Genomic DNA, 22,519 nt, shown 5'->3' with positions numbered 1-22,519 from the left:
GCTGGCAGGACCTGGGATGCCATGAGGGACCCACGCTGGAGCAGAGGAACTGAGAGGAGCTCTCCCCCTGAGGAAGCTGGAGCAGCAGAGTCAGCATGTGACGGACTCAGCCCCCTTTCCTCATCCCCCTGTGCAGCTGCTGGGGAGGGCAAGAAGAGTAAAGCTGGGGCTTGGAAGAAGGGAGGGTGATTAGAATTAACATTTGGTCTTATTTCTCATTATCCTACCCTGATACAATTGGTAATAAATTAAACTGATTTCCCAGGTTGGTCTGTTTTGCGCATGACAGTAGCTGGTGAGGCATCTCTCCCTGCCCTTATCTCACCCCACAGACCTTTCATTCTGTTTTCTCTCCCTTGTTCAGTAGAGGAAGGCAATGACGGGGCAGCTTTGGTGGGCACCTGGCACTCACCATACATAACAGACAGGACTTTTTGCAGAAAAGACAAAAATTATTCCACTCCATCATCATCCTTTTATTGATAAAAGGATAGCTCTTGACAGTGGAGGAAAAAGGATGTTTCACAAGGAGAACAGGAAGTAGCTTCTACTGGTCTTTCAGTTCCTTCAGTCTTCTGATGGCAGATTTGACTGTCACTGCAGAGGTGGTACTGGAGGGAGAAGCAGAGTCATTTGCATGTGGCAGAACAACTGTGCTGGTGTTGTTTATTTTTGAGAAAGCACTTATCATTTCCAACTGTTATGATCTGACTGCGCTGTCAAACAGGGTCTAACTCCACTTTGATTTTAATTTTTCCTCACAACACAGCGTAGGCCTGGCTCCACAAAGCACATGGAACTCCAGAGGCTGCATCCCAACCCCAATCTCCCAGTCATGCACTGACCACGAGCACCAACGTGTGGGCTCAGGTCCCTCACAACTGCTACACGCATGTGGGGCAGGAGTGTCTTCTACAGGATTGTGGGGGAAGGAGCAAACAAGGGGAGCAAGCAACTGCACCCTCACAATAAAGGGTATTATAACTCAATTTTTTTGCTTTTACAACAAAAGCAAAACATGAAAATACCTTATCTTGGAATAAATCTGGCTTTGCCTATTGCAAAGAATAGCAATCAAATTTTAACAAAACAGGCAACTTCCCCCATTACTATCTCAAGACAGATCCACTTAACGATTAGTAGATCAAAATGAAAAAAAAAAAAAAATAAGTCAAAAGCTGTATTATGCCACAGCTATGTGAGAATAAATACTGATTAGAGCTCCTTCATTTCCTTACTTGTAAGTCCAGGCACCACCAGCAACTGTCTTCATGCAGGACCCGCAGTGCCAGATACCCACAGCCTTCCTCTTCATCTTGGTCTGGAACAGAATTACAAAGAAAAAAAATAAAGTCACTCTCCATCAGCTGAAAAAGCCGAACAAGAAACTTCAGGCAAGGCCTTCACAGCACTCCTACAAGCCAAGTTTAGACAAGAAAGGGATAGACAATCCTTTTACTCAAATTCTGCAGACACTTCTGAAACACTTTTGCATTCAGATATGAACTGGGTCATTTCTGAAGGCATCATCAAAACTTCAGCTTATTGTGAAGGAGAAAAACAGTAAGGAGCTACCTTGGTTATAGCAACTGATATTCTCTCTGGTTTGGTGCTCATGTAACCCCACTGTTCCCAGGACTCCCTGGGCAAGCCCAGCTTGCTCAACCAGACCCACTTCCAACAGCATCTGAGTGAGTGGTGGGTACAGAACTCCCTCCCCAGGCAGGAATCCCTCACCCTGCAGAGGTGACAACAGGCTTGCCCACACCTATGCCTGATTTAGGCCGCTCTGCAAACTATGAACATTCTCACTTCATATATGAAAAGCAGTAAGTTAAAAACAAACAAAAACCCAACAACAAATCAAAGCAAGTAAAAACCCCATGATGAAAATATTTTTACATTTCCAGACAATTTAGAGATTCCTACTCTACAAACAGCAATAAAAATATCTGTGCAAAGCATAAGGTGATGGACCTTTCAAACTGTCAAAAACTAGATCTAACAGCAAATTTTAATTATGTACACATGCAGGTAAGATCACTTTCTATCAGAAATTCTTCCCCATCCAGAGTTATACAGCACACAAAAGTAAGCAACTGCCATCAGAAGTTTAAAGTAGAAAAAGCAAGCTCTGTTCCTCTGCCAGGTAAGCTGTAGAAAGTTACAAAAGGGGAAAAAACGTCCAAGTTAAGCCTTAACTATCAAGATAACAACTGTGATGCTTCAATTCTGTCAGGTTTCTTTTATTAATTATGTAAAACATATAATATGGCAACATTGCTCACTCTTTTGCATCATGAAATGTAATAATGTTTGTTTTCATTTAACTACTACTAAACATTCATGTGAAATGTCTACTCTCTTTTTCAAGGACTCTGACAGCAGCTTAAAGCTCACTACACACTAGTCCCCGTCTTGCAACCAGGCACGTTTCTCTTCAGTACAAAAATTACTGTTGATGCACCTTTCTGGCATCAACAACAATGCGATTTTTAAAGACATTTTTGGGGGGAAGGAGCTCTCTCACCTTGCCACAGAAGGAGCAGGTATACTTGGCATGCTGGCTGATTTCAATCTTCTTCACCATTTTCCTAAGAGATGCACCGTAACGGGTCCCATATTTACCCACGATCCCGACCTTCTTGGTGCGCTTGGCCTGTGGGGAGGCAAACCAGAATGAGCTCCAGCCCTACAGAGACAGCTTTCTCCTCGCTGCTCCCCTCTCCCAGCATGGCAACTGAGTGCTGAGCACCTACAGCCGGGCTGCGGCCTGGGAAAACTGAGTATGCACAGGGTGCGGCTGGAAGGGCCACCTGGTCCAGCCTGCCTGCTCAAGCAGATCGGCCCGGAGCACACGGCGCAGGAGCGCACCCAGGCTGTTCCCGAGTATCCCACTGAGGGACACTCCACACCCCTCAGTGCTCGGTCACTGCACAGCGAAGTTCATCCCCGTGCTCAGGTGGGACTTGCTGTGCATCGGTGTCTGCCCGTTTGTCCTACGGTTTGGCACCACCAGAAGAGCCTGGCTCCTGCCTCTTGACAGGAGAGATAATATCCGTACGCTATTTTAACTATCTAATTATATACATTTATATAATGAAATCCCCTCTCAATCGCCTCTTCTGAGGCTGAACAGGCCCAACTCCCCCAGCCTGTGCTCATGAGAGCCGTTCCAGTCCTCCAATCCTCCTCGCTGCCCTCCCCTGGGAGCACTGGCGATGAAACGCCACCGGGCTGGTGCTGCCGCAGCCCCGCAGCTCCTGCCGGGCACCCGGGGCCGCCCAGACCGAGCAGAGCTCCGTCCGTCCCGGGCCAGCCGGCGGTGACACGGAGCGCTGCAGCCCCGCCGTGCCCGCGCCCCGGCTGCCATTCCCCTCACCCAGGCCGCCTCCCTCCGGCCGCCCGACCCGAGCGAGCCGCTGTCACAACGCAGCGCGGAGCCGGCTCGGGGACGCGGCGCATCCCCAGCCCCGAGCTGCCCCGGACGCGTCCCGCGGGCTCAGCGCGGCGGTCCCGGCGCGGATGGAGGCCGATGGAGGCGGAGGGGCCCGGGCTCACTCACCATCTTTAGCCGGGGCCGACGCGGAGAGGGAGCGGCAGTGCGCAGGCGCGGGCGGGCCGGCGCGGGCGGAAGTGACGCGGGGAGAGCCGGGCGGTCGGGCTTGGCCGCGGACTCAGCGGGACAGAGCACAACCCGCAGGACGGACAGACAGAGTGGCAGACAGCCGAGCGCGGGCTCAGCGCTGCCGCTCCGAGAGCGTGTGGGGGCTCCCTCGCTGCAACACTGCCGTGTGCTCTGTCAGGGCCCTGCTCGAGTGTGGGGGCTCCCTCGCTGCAACACTGCCGTGTGCTCCGTCAGGGCCCTGCTCGAGCAGGGAGGCTCGAGCGGATGAGCAGCGCGGTCCCTTCAGCCTGACCCATCCTGTGGAACCCGTGTGAGACCCAGGCGGTGCAGGGGCGCCAGCACCGCCGGAGCTCACATTCCTGGGTTTCCAGCGACGGAAGTCGCAGCAGAAAAGGAAACTGGGCAGTTCCATTCACTCAGCTCGTTTTTAAAGAGGATAAGCAGCAAGTCAATACAGGGACAGAAAACGTGCCCAGAACTGCAGAAAAAGTAAATATAAAAATCAACGAGAATGAATGCTTATAATAAAACATATCAACCCTAAACCATGAGGTTTCAAGAGTTTTGGCATCAGGTCAGGTCTTAACCTGATTTCCTAATTTCCTCGGGGTTAGCCAGTGCTGAAACCACCAGCCCTGAAAGCCCTCGTGTGCCACTTCAGAGGTGATTCCCAGTCCCAAAACACACAGGGAAAAATACAGCAGTGCCACGGAGCTGCAATGCTTGTAAGGGGATTAGCAACTTATTAGCCTCCATTAAGAAATGTAATCCAGTTAGCCTGAGAGCTTTTCCATGCGCAGAGGAAGCTCCGGTCCATCCCCTCCTGCCAGAAGAGGGCCGGAGCTTCCCAGTCCCCAGGTAATTGCTGCAGGTAATTTTCCTCCATACCCACCCTGCCTGCCTCAAGCAAGGACAGCACTCTTGCAGTCTGTTTAGCTAAGAGGGAATCAAGGAATCGAATGTACCCAGCCACTGTGTTACTTTCCCTGGCTGGGGTCTGTACTTTTAAGAGATGCTCATGCACAAATGTCACATCCCTTCTTGGCTCTTGCTCTGAGGTTTGAACACTGACGTTTTTAATGCCCTCTGTCATGCCAGGCTCTTCATTCCCTGCTCATCCCTGCAAGCTCTTGTGGGAGCTGGTGGGCCAGAGCAATGTTTGAGATGAGGGCTCAGCAAGGGTTTAGGCAATGGTATTTATATCTCCCTCAGTTGAATCAAAATTTCGTTTGCTATATCCTACGAATAAATCTGCCCTTTTCAGATCCTCGTCACAATGATGACTCACAGGATACAGCTTTGATACCAACGTATTAGAAAACAGAAAAAAGTAATTTCCTTTGGCTGCCTAGTGACTATATGGTTAAAAAAATATAAATTGTCAGCCAACACATCCAGAGAATCTACTGCTCTATATGTACAGAGTTCAGGTTTGCTGTGACAGTGCAGCACACGGCCATATCCATCATCTACCAGTGTCACAAAGAGCTCTGGCAACAACCAAACCCAGCCACCCTGGGTGACAGCACATTCCCAGTGCCAAAGTAAACACACATTTATTTCCAAGGGACTGAGAAGATGAAGGACACAGGCCAGCACAGCCATGTCTTGATAGTCCACCCCCTTGAACTTTTCAGGTCACGAAGCTAGCCAGCCTGAACACTTAGTTGGAACTGCTCCAGTTTATTGATGTATTTTAACCTGTTGTTGCTGTTTTAGCATCCTCCTTGAAAACACACCTTTCTCCAACACGTGTGGGAGCGCTGATGCAGGTGTACAAGCAGGCAACCAGCCACAGCAAGATGCTCCAAGATCCAGTGAGATGAGTCCTTCCCTTTCCTCTGCTGGTTTTAGATGATGCCAAAAAGATACAGCTCTACCATCTTCAGCTGGCAGGTGCAGGAGGCCCAGGAGTGCTCCATGTTCCCGAGCCTGCTGTGGGTCCCATCCTGCACACTGCCTTGCAGAGTTCTTCAGCAAGCCTTGGAGATCCTGTCTGAGCCTGCTGCCAGCTGCCCAGCCACCTCCTCACCAGATAAATGATTGACTAATGGTGCCATTGGAGTAAGGCCTGCAGTCCTTCCAGTCCCTTGAAGTAATCACTAACAGCACTTTCCTGCAAGCTTCTTCTCCCCTTTTTCATGTAGTAAGGATAAAAAGTGGATCTCAGGTGTATCTGAAAAACCTCTGTATCTGGGCAGCAAACCAGCTGAGATTTTATATGTCCTAACAAAGGGAAGGTTCACCTGGCATTTCTCTAAAAGGGATTTATCAACATACAAACAAGATGAATCAAGTTAATAAGAAGCAGAATTCTCCAAGGATACTTTCAGTGTATCTTAGGAAAGTACTGTTTTGAAACAGCTGCAGCTTTACAAAGAAGAGAACTACTCCTATAGGAGACAACAATATGGGTACATAAATAAGGCCTTTTGCATTTTTGTTTTTCAGTCAGCAGACAGCAACATTTCTCACCCCTTACTCAGAACAACCCACTTTGCAAGTAGAAAGATCACTCATCCTACAGAAAGATTAAATACTATGTGTTTAAGATGACAGACATTATAAAATGTCAAAAAGTGTGTCTTCATCACCTGGGCAGCTCTTGAAGTAAGAGCAGTGATGGTTAACTCAGCCTCAAACCCAGAGATAAAGCATTTCCTCCAGCCACAACACCCCTTGCCACTGCTCACACCCCAAAGCACCATCTGCAGGCACGAATGAAATGCAGCACAACTGTACATGCAGCCTGTGGGGCATTTCCATGACCTCACCAGCTGAAAATGGAACAATCAAACCCTTCAATGCAGGAAGGAATACCTAATGTTACCAGGTTGATCTGACAGCACAAACATTTTTTTCCTCTGCCTTACAAGAGGTATTTTTGTCTGGTACCTGCACAGAGCCGAGCACATCACCTCCACAGCACGTTAGCTACTGGCCTCCAGGAGATAAATGTAAGCCTTCAGTTTGCCACCTTTTGTACAGATTACAGTGTAAAACACAGCCAACTGGGAGATGGAATGCTAAAATAGAGAAAGTACCAAAAGTTTGGTACACAACCTAGAACAATTCTTTTTAATTTAAACAGTTCAGTCCAGAACCAGTTTCTTACAAAACAAGAGCAAAAGTCTGCCTGTGTCCCCTTCTCATCATTCACCTGTAGAAATCAGTCAAGTCTTGAAGAAAACACCCACCCCCCCACCCACCCACCCCAGTCAGGGTTAACCCCTGGCAGTCAGCACAAGCTTCCCCCTCTGCTGATAGAAGCAGCACATGCCATGGAGCAGATCCTAATATTCAGCATGAGGCCAGAGATGAGTGTGCCGAGGCAGACATGTGCCTAAAACAGGTAATGCATACTTAGTGGCAAACAGCTACATTACTTAGCTCAAGGTGGTAACTTCCTCTTTTCCCTCCTCTTCCCCACCTCCACCAAACATCAAGATCTGTTTGGATCTTTTTTCCTCAAGGCCAAATGGAATACCCAAGAGCCAGTCTGTGAGTGATCCAAGTAATGGCCCAATTTGCCAGTGAACAAACTCCTGGAAATAAATACTTTTGGAAATGGAAAACATTGTTAAAAGCACTCTGCAGCTGTTGATGAGTTGGTTTTCTCAAGAGTTCTGCCTTGGGGACAGACAACCATTATCTGCCTTTTAAACAAAACAACTGTGGAAGCTGACCTGCTGAAACACAGCAGAATGATACTTGCCCGTGTCCATTCAGTCATCAGCAAAACCAGGACTGCAAACCCTGCAGGCTGCCAGGTGTGTGCTGCACATCTGTCACACTGTCAGACTGCCTTCTCATCCTTTGAGATGAAACATGCCAGAGATACAGAACATTTCAAGTCTTTTATTTTCAAAAATTTCAAAAATTCAAAAAATAATATATGATTGCTTTTGGTTTTTCTTTTTTAATAAAAAAATAATCTCTAAGCTGCTATTTTTAGCTGTCACCATTTACACTTCCTCAATACGCCGCTTTTTTTTGGGACTCACTGAACATGCCTCTGCTTCTCTGTCTTGCAGGGCAGTGCCAGAGTCAAACTCACAGCCAGCATCAGCTGCCTCCAAAAACAAAACATCATCAGCATCATCTCTGCTCTCAGAGAAGGTCTTCTGGAAAAGGTCAAAGATTGTCTTCTGCTTTGGATCTGTCTGAGGAAACAGAACAGAACAGGATCTGCATCCACACAGTCATGTAAAACACAGTGAGCAAAATCAGAGGACACTCCCCTTACACAGGGCACATGTGTGTACACATCATACCTCACATGATACACACCCACATGTATCTCATACATTACAAACTCTAAGACATATCTATGACATGGATGCTAACAGGTTTCCTTGCAAGTAGCAGGCTTGGAACTTCTGTGGAGAGTCCAAGGCAAGGCATGGATCCTGGGAGGAGCTGAACAATCTGGTCTGTGGCATTAAAGGCAGAACAGGTGTAAGGTCACCTGAGCCAATCTAGATGTACACAAGCCAAAGCCCATCCAGCCTCTCCCAGGGACCACCAATATTCTTTCAGGTCAATTACCTTAGGACAGTAATTAGTTGACTCAGCTGTTTCAGAGAAATTGGTTTCTGAAAGACCAGCTTCACCCAGCACTTTGATCTTCTCCTGAATCATTGGCCTAGGAGTGATAAACGGATATTAATGAAAGGAAAAAAAAATCAAGGACACTGCTTCATTTACTGTGTAGATTAAAAAAGGATACAACTGGGAATAAAGATGGCTTTTCTACTAAACTTTGTTGGTTCCTTAACCTGTCCTGGTCTTGGTTATAATCACTGTAAGCTGTCTTAAGATATCAATTAAATTAAATTAGTAACAATTAGAGGATTTTGGGCTATAGACCTTTGGAGAACACATACGTCCAATAGAGAAACTAGTTGACTGAGGCAACACCAATGATGAATTTCAAGGATAACTCCCAATGTACAGCAGGAGAAGAATCCATCACTGGCCCAAGAGGCTGAGAGGTCCCAGCCATACCTGCACACTGGACACTGAAAGATGCCAAGGCCACAGCACAATTAGTGCATTTACCAAATAGCCTTGCCCTCTTGTTCTTTTTCTTGTCTTTAAAAAGATGCCACTATCCTTTAGACAGCCATATTTCTTCCCCATTAAGCACTAATGATTGCACAGACAGCATTTCACAAATAAAGGCAGAATTACTGTCATTAACTTTCCATGAAATTTGGGTGATGCATCAGTTTCCAGATCCTTGCATTGTAGGGTTATAATTACTTGCCATCATGATAGTCTGGGAACTGCACAAGTTCACTTAGTTCATTCATTCCTTTAAACAAGGTAATAAAAATGTAATTTTGGATTTAAACGCAGCAGCTGTGGATAATTTCTTCTCATCATTTGCAGGTCAGCTTCCCTGCAGCACTAAAGATTCCTCAGATCCTGCCCACCCCCATATGTCAGATTCCCCAGCCCTAAGGACTAATGTCCACTGCTAACTCTCACTGAAGCCAAAAAGCCTCAAACCACAACTACCCAGAGGTGGGTCAATAGCTTTAACATCTATTTGAAGGGCTCACTGAAGAGCAAGAGGAAGGCAACAGTGCAGTCCTCCTCCACAGCTCCTTGTCCAAGCACACAGCAGCCAGACTGCTCCTCATAACTGATCTACAATACACTGAGAACCATCTCCAGTGTCTGCTGACTTCATTTCAGTCACAGCACTTTACAGGACCCTCTCTAGCACAGGAATGTTCTGGACTGGTACCTAAGACAATTCGTCCTCCTTACACAGAGACTGTGAAGGTTTTAGATCCATCAGCTCTCCCAGAATTTCTCTTGAGAACCCTTTCTTTGTCAGGTAACTACTTTTATTCCTCCTGCTTGTCAGCCACTCAGTCATGTCCACTGCAGACAGGCTATGCCACCAGCTTGCAGCAGCCCTGGCACACATTGATCCTCCTCTCACAGGCCGTGGAAATCAGCACTAGCATTATCCCTCACACCACATCTGTAACAAACAGTGGAAACATGTCAGGAGAACCAAAGTGTCTTTCTCACTTCTTACCATAAGTAGTCATCTGCTGTGCCTTTAGCCACCAGGTAGTGAACATTAACAGAGCTGGTCTGTCCAATTCGGTGTGCCCGATCTTCTGCTTGGATCAAAATCTTAACGTAAAAACATGACAAAAAGTGAAAACTGCAACATTTGAGGAACAGCATAAGCACAAAGAACAGAGGATCTCACTACTTCTGCTTAGCAACTCTTTCTTATCTGGATCCCCTTAAGACCTGTATTCTCAAACAGAGTAAGCCAAGAAGTAATCTGGTACACCAGGTTCCCAAAAGGCACTGAACAGTTTTCCAAAGTTGAGGGTCAGTACTGATGATGAACCCTTTCAGGAGCAAACCCTTAAGAGCTTTGTTAAATAAAGACAGAAGCATGTTTCCTTTTTGTGCTATCTTCCCCTGCCAGCAAGCTATGTAAACCAGCCTCACAGGTTCCAGCCCAGACACCTGTGGTTGCAGAGCCAGCAGACATCAGAAAGAGACAAACGCTAGAGAAAGTTGCCTGCCCATTATATCTCTTAATCAGCAACATTTCTCCTCTCCAGGGAACATCCAACCCCTGTCCCCTCCAGGACACTCACCCCTGGGTTCCAGAAGAGCTCTGCAAACACCACCAGATCTGCAGCAGACAATGTGAGGCCCATGTTTGCAGCAGTGAGGGAAAGGACAGCCACAGCCTGCTTCTCTGAGAGCTGGAACTTCTGGCACAGAGCCTGACGCTCAGCTGAGGATGTGGAGCCGTCGATGCGAATGTGCTCGACATGCTGTGAAAAGGCAGAAGATGCTGTTTAGAGATCTGCTGTCCCCTTTCTTGCATACCCCTTCCATGTTTTAGTGGATCCCATGTCCAGTGCTGCCACTGAGCAAAGTCACCAGTGCCACTGTGGGTTATAGTCTGGAATGTTATCTTAAATCATTCTTCACACTGCCCCAGCGTGATCCAGCATGCTTTAGGAGCGTCAAAGGAAATCTCACATGGAAAGTTAGACAAACAAGAGAAGTCAAGAGAAATGACTGGCAGGTCTATCAACTCTCCCTACAGTATCTTACTTCAAAAATGTAAGAGTACCACAGAGGTAAAGGCAGGCAGAGATGGTGGGCTTGGGTAGCCTTGTTCTCCCTCTGAGGAAAGCCTGGAGAACAATGGCCACACAGGGTAACACAAGAATTCACAAGCTCCAAGGCAGACAGTGGAATTAAAGAACACTAAATACATAAAAGCCATTCAGCTAATACAAAATGCATGCTGTGAGGCATTCACCCTGACAGCTCAGCTCCCTCGGTGAAGGGCACACTCAGAAGCACAGCAAGTAGAAATCATCTCTGTCACTAACTGTCCTGAACTATCTGACCAGCCATAAATCCATGGGGCTGTTCAACAGCTTTGAAGCTGGAACAGTGATAAAGTTAAGACAAATCAGCCACTTACTTTCTTCTTCAGCTCTGCAGCTACTGCATCCAGCATTATCTTGTGATGAGCAAACACCAGGAATTTATTCTTCCCACTTTCCAGTAACTCCAGGATGTACTCTCTACATGAAAAAGGAAAAACACCAAAACACTATAAAATTATGTGCTGAGAGAATACAGACTTTGCTCACAACAAATTTTGGCTACTGCCCATCTATACACAAACACTAGGAAACAGGCTAGCATAAAAAGCTGCAGTAAAGTGCAAGCAGAAAGTCAAGCCTTCTGTAGATTAAAATATAGAAAGGAAAATTTCCCTCAGTTTTTCTTCACCACAGGCAGACATCTGTCTACATTATACTTGAGTGTCAAAGAGAATCAGTTTATTATATCCTACTTGGAAGATGATATCCCAGGCCAATCGACTGAAGATCATCTATACTTAATTCCAATCTCACTCACCCATCTGTATTTCTAACTTCTGCACCATCACAATACACTAAATTAATCTGTATGCAGTTTCACTTCCTGGGTTTACTTGGGATTGTTTTTATATCAGAAGAAAACACCTCTAAACACACTGATCAGAAAAAAATACCTTTTCTTGCAAGGGTTCCCACTGACAATTTACTCCAGCTTAAATATCTAAATTTGTCAGCTATTTCTAGGAGTTATCCACATGCATATAGGCTAATGGCCAACGAGAGGCAACAAGGCTCCTTTTAAGTGACTTAAATGAAAACATCTAGCTTTTCCCATGGACTAACAGCACAGCTACAGAACCCACTTCTGTGTAGTAACTTGTATTACAATCAGGTTAACTGAAGCCTGAGGAAAACCTATAAGCCCATAAAGATGATGTAATTTTTTCTTTGGAACAGCAAAGTTGTTGAGAAGATCAGGAATACCAAGACCTTTGCTAAAGTCAACACATCTAGGTCAGCTGCAACTGTCACAAAAGACCAAGAAGGATTTCCAGCAGTGTATTAAGAGGGCAGACAACTTTGCAAGGTTCATAATATTCAGATCCCCATTACATGACAGTATTATTTTAACAAAGAAATCTGGGAGAGAAGTGGAACTACTGTATTTTAAAACAAATATCAAAGCAAACATTCAGAGTAGTAGGCAGATGCCAATCAACACATCAGTTATTTTATTTTGTATCTCATTCCCACATTCTATTTAACAAGTGGTAAGTCATTTCAGTGGAAGCAATGGAAGATAAGTCATTAAGGCTAAGACATGGGAAGTGCTGATGACCATAGGACAGTATCATTAGTTAGATGCAGCTTGTAGTAACTGATATTTTAAATGCTACTAAACCTTAGGAAAAAATTGACTACTTCCTACTAGAGAGTCAAATAAAAGCACTTTATGGTTTTATATTCAGTTCACACTTGTAACTATAATAAAAACATTAAAGTCTTGTAACTGTTCACTAACAAAAGGAAGAAACTCTTTTACAGAAATGAATGCTGGGACTATGAAGTGTAGTTCTGAGCCAAACAAGCAAGTTTTGCAGCAAAGTCTGTGACTGTGAAATCACACAGTGCACATCAGTTGATCCTTACATTCAGAGAGCTGTGGAAAGTAAATAATTTTCATATTATTACCATATTACTTATTACAAAGTTATGCTATGACCTAAAGCAACTCCTCTGCAGTCCCACCAAAAAGGCTAAGGATGAAAGAGAGCAGAAAGAAATTACTTCGAGGGAAGAGAGAGTTAAAAGCACACCTGTGGTACAAAAATTTTACTACTGAGGTCCCTCGTGAGCCCTGTGGAAGAGCCAAGAACCTCAGTAGGAGCTGTGAGATTCCTAAAGCACACTACAACTAAAGCTAAGCCCATCTCATAAGCTTTTTGGGTCAGGATTCCTGCTGCAGCAGAACTGCAGCATTTGTTTTCTCAAATTCTGTTGATGCTTTTAGTTTCATTATTTCCCTGCTCCTTAAATTGAAAAAGGGTCCAGACCAGGGAATTTGATCCAAGTCCCAAAAACAAAGTAATTTTAAATGGTTCAAATGACAGTTTAGATTTGTATCTGGAATGAAATCAGAAGACTTATTCAGCCAAAGAACCCTAAGAAAAGAAAATGTTTAGTACATTGTAATTACAATCAAGTTTTTCTAGGCTGACTTGAGGCTATGCTTCATGTCCCTGCACTGTTATCTCTCAGGCACTGTCTCCCTGTTCTCAGCAGAAAAGCACATTTTACTGGGCAAGAATGAGGCAGTGACACGGAGCTTACATGACTGAGCGGATTTTGGCTTCTGCTGTTCTGCTGAAGTAGACAAGAAGAGCTTCCTTTTCCTGTTGTTTCTGTAGAAGGAAGAGATAAACAAATCTGAGTCTCAAAAATGCCTCTTCTCCTTCTTGCTTACAAATCTGCTATTTCTGCTGCTGCCAACAAACACTCTGCTAGGAAAAAAAATCAGCCTAAAAAAGCACAACAATAGAGGCCTGGGAGGGAAGTCTCCTACTCACCATTAGGTACAGCAGATACTCACACAGCCCTGACACCTCCCTCCCCACTTCCCACTGAACTCCTACCAGCTGGATGACAAGTGTATCACAAATGCAGTTGTAGTTGAGAAAGCGTGTCCCAACTAAAATGGCAAGGAAAAACCCCCAAGTTCTTACAGAACTGTATTAGCAGCCTAGGAGCCTACAACACGAATTTTCCACCCATACATGGAAAACAAACAAGAAAAGCAAAAATAGATCCTTTGCATTTTTGTCCACTGCTGTGTTCACAACACAAATAAGTCTGGTTTTGTAGGCTGAATGAGATTACAAGGCTAGACAGGAGAGTAAGTAGAGAGGCAGGAGATATAAAAGACAATTTAAAATTACTAGCAAGAGAGAAAAAAAGAGAGGAAATAGTATTTCACACAAAGGGACAAAGCTGACCACTTAGATCAAAAACAAATCAAGCTGAGCCAGTTTTGATTGTGCTGTACACTCATTTAAAACTGTGCCTTCACATAAAGGTATGGCTCTGACCTTTGGAACTCAGGGTACTGCTTTTTCATGAAAAAAGTTTTTTAAAATAGAAGTACTTGAAATAGCAATGGCTCATCGTGAAAATAAGTTTCTGACTTACACTTTCATATCCTTTGGCCATCTTCTTGGCTTCAGCTGCCAAGGCAGCTTTGGTTTTTGCACTAATGCCTTCAGGAGCCACCACGACCATTTTGCGTTGCTTTGCTGGAAGCTGGGAAAGCACATCTGACTTCAGACGTCGGATCATGATGGACTCTTCCAGCAAAATTTTCAGTTCAGTTAAGTTGGATGATCCAGAGTAGTCCCAACCCCATGGCATCTGGGAAATATCAAAGCAGTTATCAGTCAAACCTGTAAGAGACTGCTCTGCACACAATCCAAAAGCAGAATAAATTTCCAGGGAATCTGGACAAGGCAAGAACTTGATGGTCAGAAGGAGATTTGACAAAAATTGCAATAAGGTAGAAGCATACAAACTAATCTATTCAACATGAAAAGGTTCCTTACAAGCTTCCCTTCTTCCTATCTACAGGAGCCCAGGGAGGTGCAGGGAAGCAGACTATGCAGAAAGGTGGCAGGAATCCCTTCTCCAGCCCTGTGTCCTGATACTCACTCTCACACAGCAAGGTGTTGCTGCTCTCTACTTGCAGCTTTGAGCAGGCCAAAAGAATTCACTGCAGTTCTGTGCAGGCACATTTATCTCAGCTTTAAGCAGAGAGACACACGAAAATATTCTCTACCAGCACGAGGACAAACATCCTTAACCCAGATGCCTTCACAGAGTTGTTACACTTGTCTGACATGCTAGGTCAGAACTGCCTGTTCTCCACTGTGACCTGACTCCTGCTCTGCTTCCTGGCAAACTCTATTTCTGCCATTACTGTGTTTGGCTCAGACTCAAGCAAACCAGAAATAAACTGTGGCCCAAAAGACATTACTCCAAACATTGTCTCTTCAAAGCATCATCACTTCAAAGCTCTTCTGAACAAGCCATTCATTTACTCCTCCTTGAAGCACTCCCCTCTGAAGCTGGCCTATCCTCCAAGATCCTGTGTGCTGGCAATATACACCTGTTCACTTAATCTCAGCTCATCACTTCTCCTACCTGCAACCCCACAGCCTATCTTTTGTTCTCTGAGAAAGAAAAACAGTGGCATCAAAACTGGAACATTCCCCAAAAGAAGCATCTTTCAAACAAGTGTCTTTCAGAGAAGAGACCAATACAGTTTTAATGCGGAAGCAAGGAAAAAAAAGAGAAACCTTTCTGCTACAATTTCACAAACAGGTATAGGGAATTCAGCTACAGGAATACCAAAGACCAAGGTGGGGAGAGAGGTGACATCTTTCTCATAGCTCTAGTCCTAAATAATATTGGCAATGTCCAAAAATACAACCTCTGGTCTTGCAATAACAATCCAAAGTAAGCCCTACATATATCCTCCTCAAATGCATATAATGGAGATGGGAGGAGCATCAGCACCTCAATCAGCTACATTAATTGATAAAATATACTTAACATTAAATATCTATATTGATTTTGTCTTCTCCAAGAGAAAACTGCTACAACACATAAATAAATGGAAGAGAAAGATTCACTGCATCCTCCATCCTCTCCTAGAATGCATGAGACAAAAAATAAACCATACTAGCCATAAGGTTAGTCATGCCACTGACTACTGACTGTATTAAGGGGTGGTGCTTGGATGAACAGGGATGGGAACATGCTGTGGGACAGGAAGAGGAGGAATGAAAGAGTTTATAGGCAAGTAAGACCTCTCTGGTATCCAAAAGTGAATGTTCTTACTTCAGGTTGAGATAAAACAATCTGCAATCCTATTGCCATATTGTACTGATGTGAACCATTAACTGACTTCAGATTCCAGTACTTAATGGCCATCATTAAACTCATCTGACTTAATCTATTCCTACAAATTATGGCACCATCTGATTAGCTACAGTTGGTTCATTAAAGCAGGAAACAATTCAAACCCTTAATACATAGCCAGTTTGAATTCTATAGAATTAAAACTTTGGCTCTGACAAGAACCCAGTGGTATAGGGCTAGAGTTAATAAACCCACCTGGATCTCAGCCAGCCCCTCAAGAAACCAACATGGGTATCACTGCTCTGCTTCCCTGAAACCAAGAGTGCACCACAGACGCATCTCTCAGGTGCATGGAAAGCTAGCTCAAGTCTCCCTGGGTTTGTTAGCTTTAGGTATTCTGCATGAAAGCTGACATTGCTGAGCCAGTCTTTATGCTCCCTTTCTGTATTTCTCAAGCTCCATGGCCCAGCAGAGCAGATGGACAGAACCAAGAAGGACCCCCTGGCGCTGTGCCCAGCCTCCAAAGCCCCACTGCCCACACTGCTCAGTGCACTGGAAGGTGAGTAGGAAGGACCAACATGATTAGGCTGCTCAGCAAGGCCTGCTGTGGGGCCTGGATATCCCCTGGGCTACCTCTTTCCCCTTAAAAGCCCATGTTTTCCCACTTTCTACCTCCACAACAAGCAAGTATACATAAGCTTTGTGTCCACAAAGCCAAACTGATTTCAGAAGAGCAGCATGCTCATAAGGCAAAGCACAAGGCACACACAGAGCCAAGACACCATCTACTGTCATGTTAAAAAGCACACACAGGCAGAGTCCCCACAGCATGGTTAAGTTATATGTCGCTTATGGTGCTGGAACAATTTGCAAACAAGGAAATATTCTAGCTCTGTGCTGCACCTAGCTAGTTATAAAGAGATAATTGCTTTTGGAATTATTAAAATTTACTTTGGTATACTCTATTGTGGAAAAGAAAAGAGAGAAAAAAGAGGGACATTTATTTTGCCAAAATACACATCTGGCTTTGATCCATAATACTCCAGAACACATGCTTCCAACTGTGATTTTCTTACCAAAGTGTTACAGCATCTTACATGAGTCAGTAAACTTATTACAGTGTTAGCAGAAGCTGCCAAACTCTTACAAATTCAGAGCATGTGCTCAGATAGAAATTACTTAATATTTGCCAACATCAGCCAATTTGAAAAATGAATTCACAGCATGTATTTTGGGAAACAGTCTTGGGACATCTTGTAAACAACGGGTGACATTTCACTTGCTGTATTTTTAAAAGTACAGATGCTGGGAGGTTGAATTAATACTTATAAACTTCTATAACTTTTGTAATCAGATCTGCCAGATATTTGCAATTTTCTGTCACAAAATCTTGAAACAGAAACTAGTCAGACTTTAGTTTTAAATTGAATGGATCAGGTTTGCCAATTTTTCTTTAATCTTATAGTGCAATCGGATTTATTATTAATACCAAAACATTTTTACATAACACCCTTCATCCTTACACATCTTCAAAAGCCTTGCAAAGCCTTTCTGTGCAACTGTATCTCCACTCATAATGCTGCCAATTTTAGGACGGAAAGCAGAATTTATTTGAGTATTGACAGCAGAAGTACCACAACAGTTCTTCAGAGAAGATGCAGCTCCTAACACAGTCTCAGGTTAGAGCTACAGCAACAAATGTCAGGGATATTCCACAATCATGAAGGAACCAACTACAATCACCTTTTAAATTTTTTCATTGCCAAGTAGATCTGTCGCAATCCATATTCAGAAGTTCCATATTTGTCTCTAATGCTATCTACATCTCTTCATTTCCAGCAGCCCCACTTCTCCAAACAACCTAATTCCTCCTAAGTTCATGCTATCATTTACTGACATTAACTGCAACAAAATGTCCCAGGTGAGCATGGAGAAGACCAACAGTGTTCAACTGTCTAGGAGAGGCAGGTCAAACACAGAAAGAAAATTGTACTAGAAATCCTGACGAGGTTTTGAAGGGAAGCTGATATAGACTGTGACCTCCATGCTGAGTTTCACTGAAGGTTGAGAAGTCATTTACACTGGACACACAATTATAACCTGGATCCTGTAAAACAATTTTATTTTCTTTTATCCAAGGTCCATCTGCCTCGTAATTGAAATGACAGCTACTTGTACAGAACTTTACCCTTAACAGGGCTTATCAACCTCCAAACCTGCTTAGACTCACATGCTGCGAATGAACTTTCCTTTTTACTGCAGAAAACCAAGATTAAAATGTATTTCTTCATTTTCCTCTAGGAACCATCCTGAAAGGAATGCTCAGGAAGGAATCTTTCAGTTTGAAAGATAATGAAGCTTACCAGAAGATGTGGCCTCTCCCTCCATGTGATTCCTACTACGGATGGAGACTAGGACTGATGATCTGTGATTCTGCATGCTAATGACCTTTCTCTCATCAATGGCACCAGCACATGACTACCAAAGCCAATTAAGTGCTCCTCTCACTTGCACACTTGCACATACACAGAACAGCACTACACTGGCTATGAAAGCAAGTGGGAATTCAGATCTAGGAAAAAGGGGATTCAAGAATTTTATATGAGACTGCAGTAAGAATCTTCTTGGTGGAAACTTGGTATATGTTAGCTACCCCAAATAGAAAAGAAAAACACAAAAGCCCTACAAATAGCTGTAACTATTTTTATGGCATACACTGATGATGTTCAGCTCTTCAGTAAATATTTTGAACACTGAAAATGGTCCTTTGGTGTTTCCAAGTACTTTGCTGAACATTCTGAATTAGAGCTGTAGGGAGATTTGAGTCCCTCTTTTGTGTCTATGCAACCAGCACAGAAGATCCTAGAGCCTCTGTGTACAAGCTGCAGCAGCAACATCTCTTCTCTTAGCAGTGTGTGTTCCAACACACACAACAGCCCTAGGGATGGCAAATCCACGTACAGGTGAGCTACCCATACCTTGGCAGCAAGGCAGACATTTGCTATCATGGCTGCAAATGCTGGCTTCAAGCAAAACCAAATTCTTGCAGTGGTTGGACTCAGTAACTCTGTGGAAACAACTGCTGAGCAGCTGGCAGAGGAGTTATTTTCAAAATATGCTGAGGATTGCATTCATTTTCTAAATTAGAAGAGGGTGGAATACACAGATATAGTCTGTAAGCCTTCCATTTTTTACTTACCTGGAGGTATAAAATCCAAAACCCCAAGCAATGAAGTCCTTTATCAAACAGTGACTAAGACTAGGAACTAGGTTTTTTTGTTTGCTCTTTTTAATTTTTTTAAAATCAATTAGCCTAAATCTGCAGCTGCTTAAAGGCCCCTTAGTTGCTCTGCCCCTTTTAAAAACTTGGGGGGCAACTAATAAGAATAGGCTCTTTTTACCAGTTATGGCCACATTTGTTTGGGGATTTTTTTCCCCCCCATTTTATTTCCATGGCTTTCAGGACAAGAAACACTACTGCTTTCACATCTCAGTAGTCTCCATCTTCACAGGCCCACCACTGCAGCACCTACACCTCCTCAGCTTGCAAACTTTCGCAATGTTACTCTGCAGAGAAACTTTCTCAAGAAAAGATGTAATACCGTGCAGAAAGAAGAAGAAGGAAGAAAAAGCCTCCACATTTTGCTAAAAACCAGTGCTGTGTGCAGAGTGCCACGCGGCCCTTTGCCAGGGCAGTACCTTCCTGGCGTCGCAGTAGCGCAGGCCGAAGGAGTGGAAGAGCGGGAAGAAGCCGGGCTGCACGGCGGCGATCTGCGTGTACAGCTCCGCGGGCCGCGACATGGCCGGCGTTCCCGAGAGCAGGATCACCCTCCTGGCAGCCTGGGAAAAACAAGCAGGGCATCGTTACCATGCAGCTTACAACTGCAGAACATAGGAAGTCACCACAGTCCTGAAAGAAAATCCCAGACCCCCCATTCAAGTACCCTAAATGGAAGAGTGCTTCACCTTCACCTATCGCTGCCTGAGGACATTCAAGACCAGTACTTCAAACTTCCAGGGACACACAGTTTCTTAATACCCATCCCCATGCTCTAAGAGAAGGGTACATCCATTTTCACCACAGTACTTTCTGAATCAGCATTTACCCACTAGACACATCTTATGGCTAGCTCAGCTTTTCATTTGGCATCAGCTAACCCAGGAAAATGACACACCCTCGCAGGTACGTCCCCACCTCCAAAATAAATTCTCTCATAATAAACCTGCCACAGCAAGCTACAAGCAGACTGTCTTTCTCACAAAAGCAGAAGAGATACAAAGAAGAAGGATTTTTTTCTTACTTCTTTGTTTTGTTTTTTTTTTAATTATACAAGCAAGGAGAGAAAAATGATGTCAGAAGAACATCTGACAGCCAATGGTGAGTACAGGCACATCTGGCTGGATGCTAGACCATGAGAGAATAAATACAAATCATGGAAGAAGATTGTAAAATGTGTTGTAGAGGAGACAGGAAGAGGACAGAAAGCCTCCATCTAAAGTAGGTCCTCCCAAGAAGAAGGGGCAAAAATTACACTTTAAAGTTTCCAAGATACACTTCTACCTTCATACCACCACTATTACCTAATTCTATTGTAAGATAAAAGCTACGAATTTCTACTGCTGCAAATTCACATATTATAGTTAAATTACACGTGCCTTGCAATTTCCTACATGGTTTAATGCAGGTTCATTTAAATAACAAAGAGATTGTTGAGTGACATCTGTACCAACAGCTCATTCAGATTTAAATGAAAAAGAAAATTAAATTCTTTTATCATTTCACTGAGATCAACAAGTCATCCAGATCTATTCAGCTGTTTCATCCACTTACCAACCAAATCTGGTGGAAAAAGAATTCCGGAAATTAATTCAAGACTCTATCAGCTATTTATATACAGGTTGTGATCAAGGTGGGACTTGCCTTCTCCAATAATCCCTACTAAAACAGAACAGAGGGAAATGTGATCACCACCAGGATCAGACAATTCCCATGAACATTTAAAAAAGCAGAATAGTTACTGAACTAAGCAAGAGGAGAGGTCAAACCTTTGAGCATGTCAGAAAGTGAGAATTTGAACGAGACAGAGGTGCTGATGCTACTCAAAAGAGGCAGGAGTCACAGAGACCAGAGATACCATATCCCATGAGGAAACTGATCAAGCAGAAATTAGGTCCTTTTTTAAAATTAAGGTAACACCAGAGAGCAACTGAACAGAACCTAGACAATATCTGACACCTAGCAGAAACCTTTGAGGAAGAAACTGACACTACCCTGAGAAACCTGCTAAAAAGCAAGACAAGTAAGTCCCACAAGTGCAAGAAACCTCCAAATTAAACTTGTTCCTCATGGACCAACAGAAGGTAACTGCCAGAAAAAGTGAAACATGAAGGCAAAGGAAAAAGGAAATATGGGATGACAGACATCTCATGTAAGAAAACTCTGGACCAAGCTAAAGCAAGAACACACTCAAAGCAGATGACGGACATAATAAATGCAACATAAACCCAACTGTGTTGAAAGGGTTTATGCCATTCTCAAGGCTCTTGCTTCTCAGAGGGTGTTCCCTGGGAGCTGCACAAGAAGAGGCTGGAACACTAATTCCCCAGTAGTTAAAACAATTATTCAGGCTCCTTCCCCAGTCCCTAAATAGGTGTCAAAAGAGATGATGATGAAGTTACAGGTTATTTGAATTCTAAACTTGTCCAGCTGCTGTTTTGCCTTGTGTAACTTATTTCTGAACAGAGAGGGTATGCACCCATTGCAAGCTCTTACCAAGAGCTGTGACATGTCTTCTAATGACCATGTAAAGCAAACTGAAAAGTAAAAAAAAAAAATCAATAAAAACAACAACAACAAAACCAACCAACCAAACATACCCCCAAAGATACTAACCCTACAAGAGCTGTGAAGAACTTCAGAAATTAATTCCAGAATATTTCATGGAACATAGGTGGTCTAACTCATTATCCCAAAGGTCCCTTTCAGTTTTAAAACCTGTGACAGATGGAGCTCAAGAAAGAACAGAAGGAAAAGAAAAACCCTAGGACGACAAATTTCCAAGTGTTGAAGGATGACTTAAATTCTGGATGAAAGAAATGGCTTTGATTCCCATTTCTTTTTCTAGTGGCAATTCATTTTGAATAGATGCCAATAAAGATTTGCTCCTGCAGAGAAGTCTCTACTGATCACTGCTTAATTCTTGTTTCCTGCTGAACCTTCTGTGCTGCCAAGAGTGAGCACGTAGCCTCTTTCTTCAAAGGTCTGTAACAATAATATGGAACAATGCCACAGAAAATAAGTTTGCAGGGGCCAGAAAGGACTTTCTAGCAAAATCAGATCTTGTAATCAATTGATACATATTTCCACACAGATGAACTAACATTAGCTGCTCAGCTGCATTTAGGCATGAAGTTCACAGAGCTCGTGGAGACCTGGTCTCAAGTTCTCATTTACTAAGTAGCCTAAGACAAATGTGGCTTTGTAGCATTACAAAATACACCAGCAAGAATTAATTCCACAGCTGTAAAAACATTTACAAAAGTCACTTCTGAAAGTCAAAGAATAATTTATGAAATTATGGCACTTACT

At 43.8% G+C, this 22,519-nt stretch overlaps 2 protein-coding genes across 4 annotated transcripts in view; both read right to left on the bottom strand.

Annotated features, from left to right (window-relative positions):
- Positions 1–452: 452 nt before the first annotated feature.
- Positions 453–3,659, bottom strand: RPL37A (ribosomal protein L37a). The gene is made up of 4 exons (XM_063161861.1): positions 3,566–3,659; positions 2,531–2,659; positions 1,239–1,321; positions 453–611 (listed from the first exon to the last, which is right to left on the bottom strand). The coding sequence occupies exons 1-4, from the start codon at positions 3,566–3,568 to the stop codon at positions 548–550; spliced, it is 279 nt and encodes a 92-aa protein (XP_063017931.1). The 5' UTR covers positions 3,569–3,659; the 3' UTR covers positions 453–547.
- A 3,807-nt stretch (positions 3,660–7,466) lies between these two features.
- The window catches only part of SMARCAL1 (SWI/SNF related, matrix associated, actin dependent regulator of chromatin, subfamily a like 1), a 35,591-nt gene continuing 20,538 nt past the window's right edge, over positions 7,467–22,519 (bottom strand). For all 3 annotated transcript variants that reach the window (XM_063161860.1, XM_063161858.1, XM_063161859.1), the window contains exons 10-17: positions 19,630–19,770; positions 14,206–14,424; positions 13,351–13,421; positions 11,115–11,217; positions 10,267–10,449; positions 9,684–9,784; positions 8,177–8,273; positions 7,467–7,791 (exon numbers count right to left, since the gene is read on the bottom strand). In XM_063161860.1, the coding sequence (XP_063017930.1) occupies positions 7,594–7,791; positions 8,177–8,273; positions 9,684–9,784; positions 10,267–10,449; positions 11,115–11,217; positions 13,351–13,421; positions 14,206–14,424; positions 19,630–19,770 (1,113 nt within the window). In that variant the 3' untranslated portion in view covers positions 7,467–7,593. The remainder of the gene's footprint in view (positions 7,792–8,176; positions 8,274–9,683; positions 9,785–10,266; positions 10,450–11,114; positions 11,218–13,350; positions 13,422–14,205; positions 14,425–19,629; positions 19,771–22,519) is intronic.

Source organism: Melospiza melodia, chromosome 8, assembly GCF_035770615.1.
Source record: "Melospiza melodia melodia isolate bMelMel2 chromosome 8, bMelMel2.pri, whole genome shotgun sequence".
NCBI lineage: Eukaryota > Metazoa > Chordata > Aves > Passeriformes > Passerellidae > Melospiza > Melospiza melodia.
This window is presented reverse-complemented; position numbering and strand designations above follow the sequence as displayed.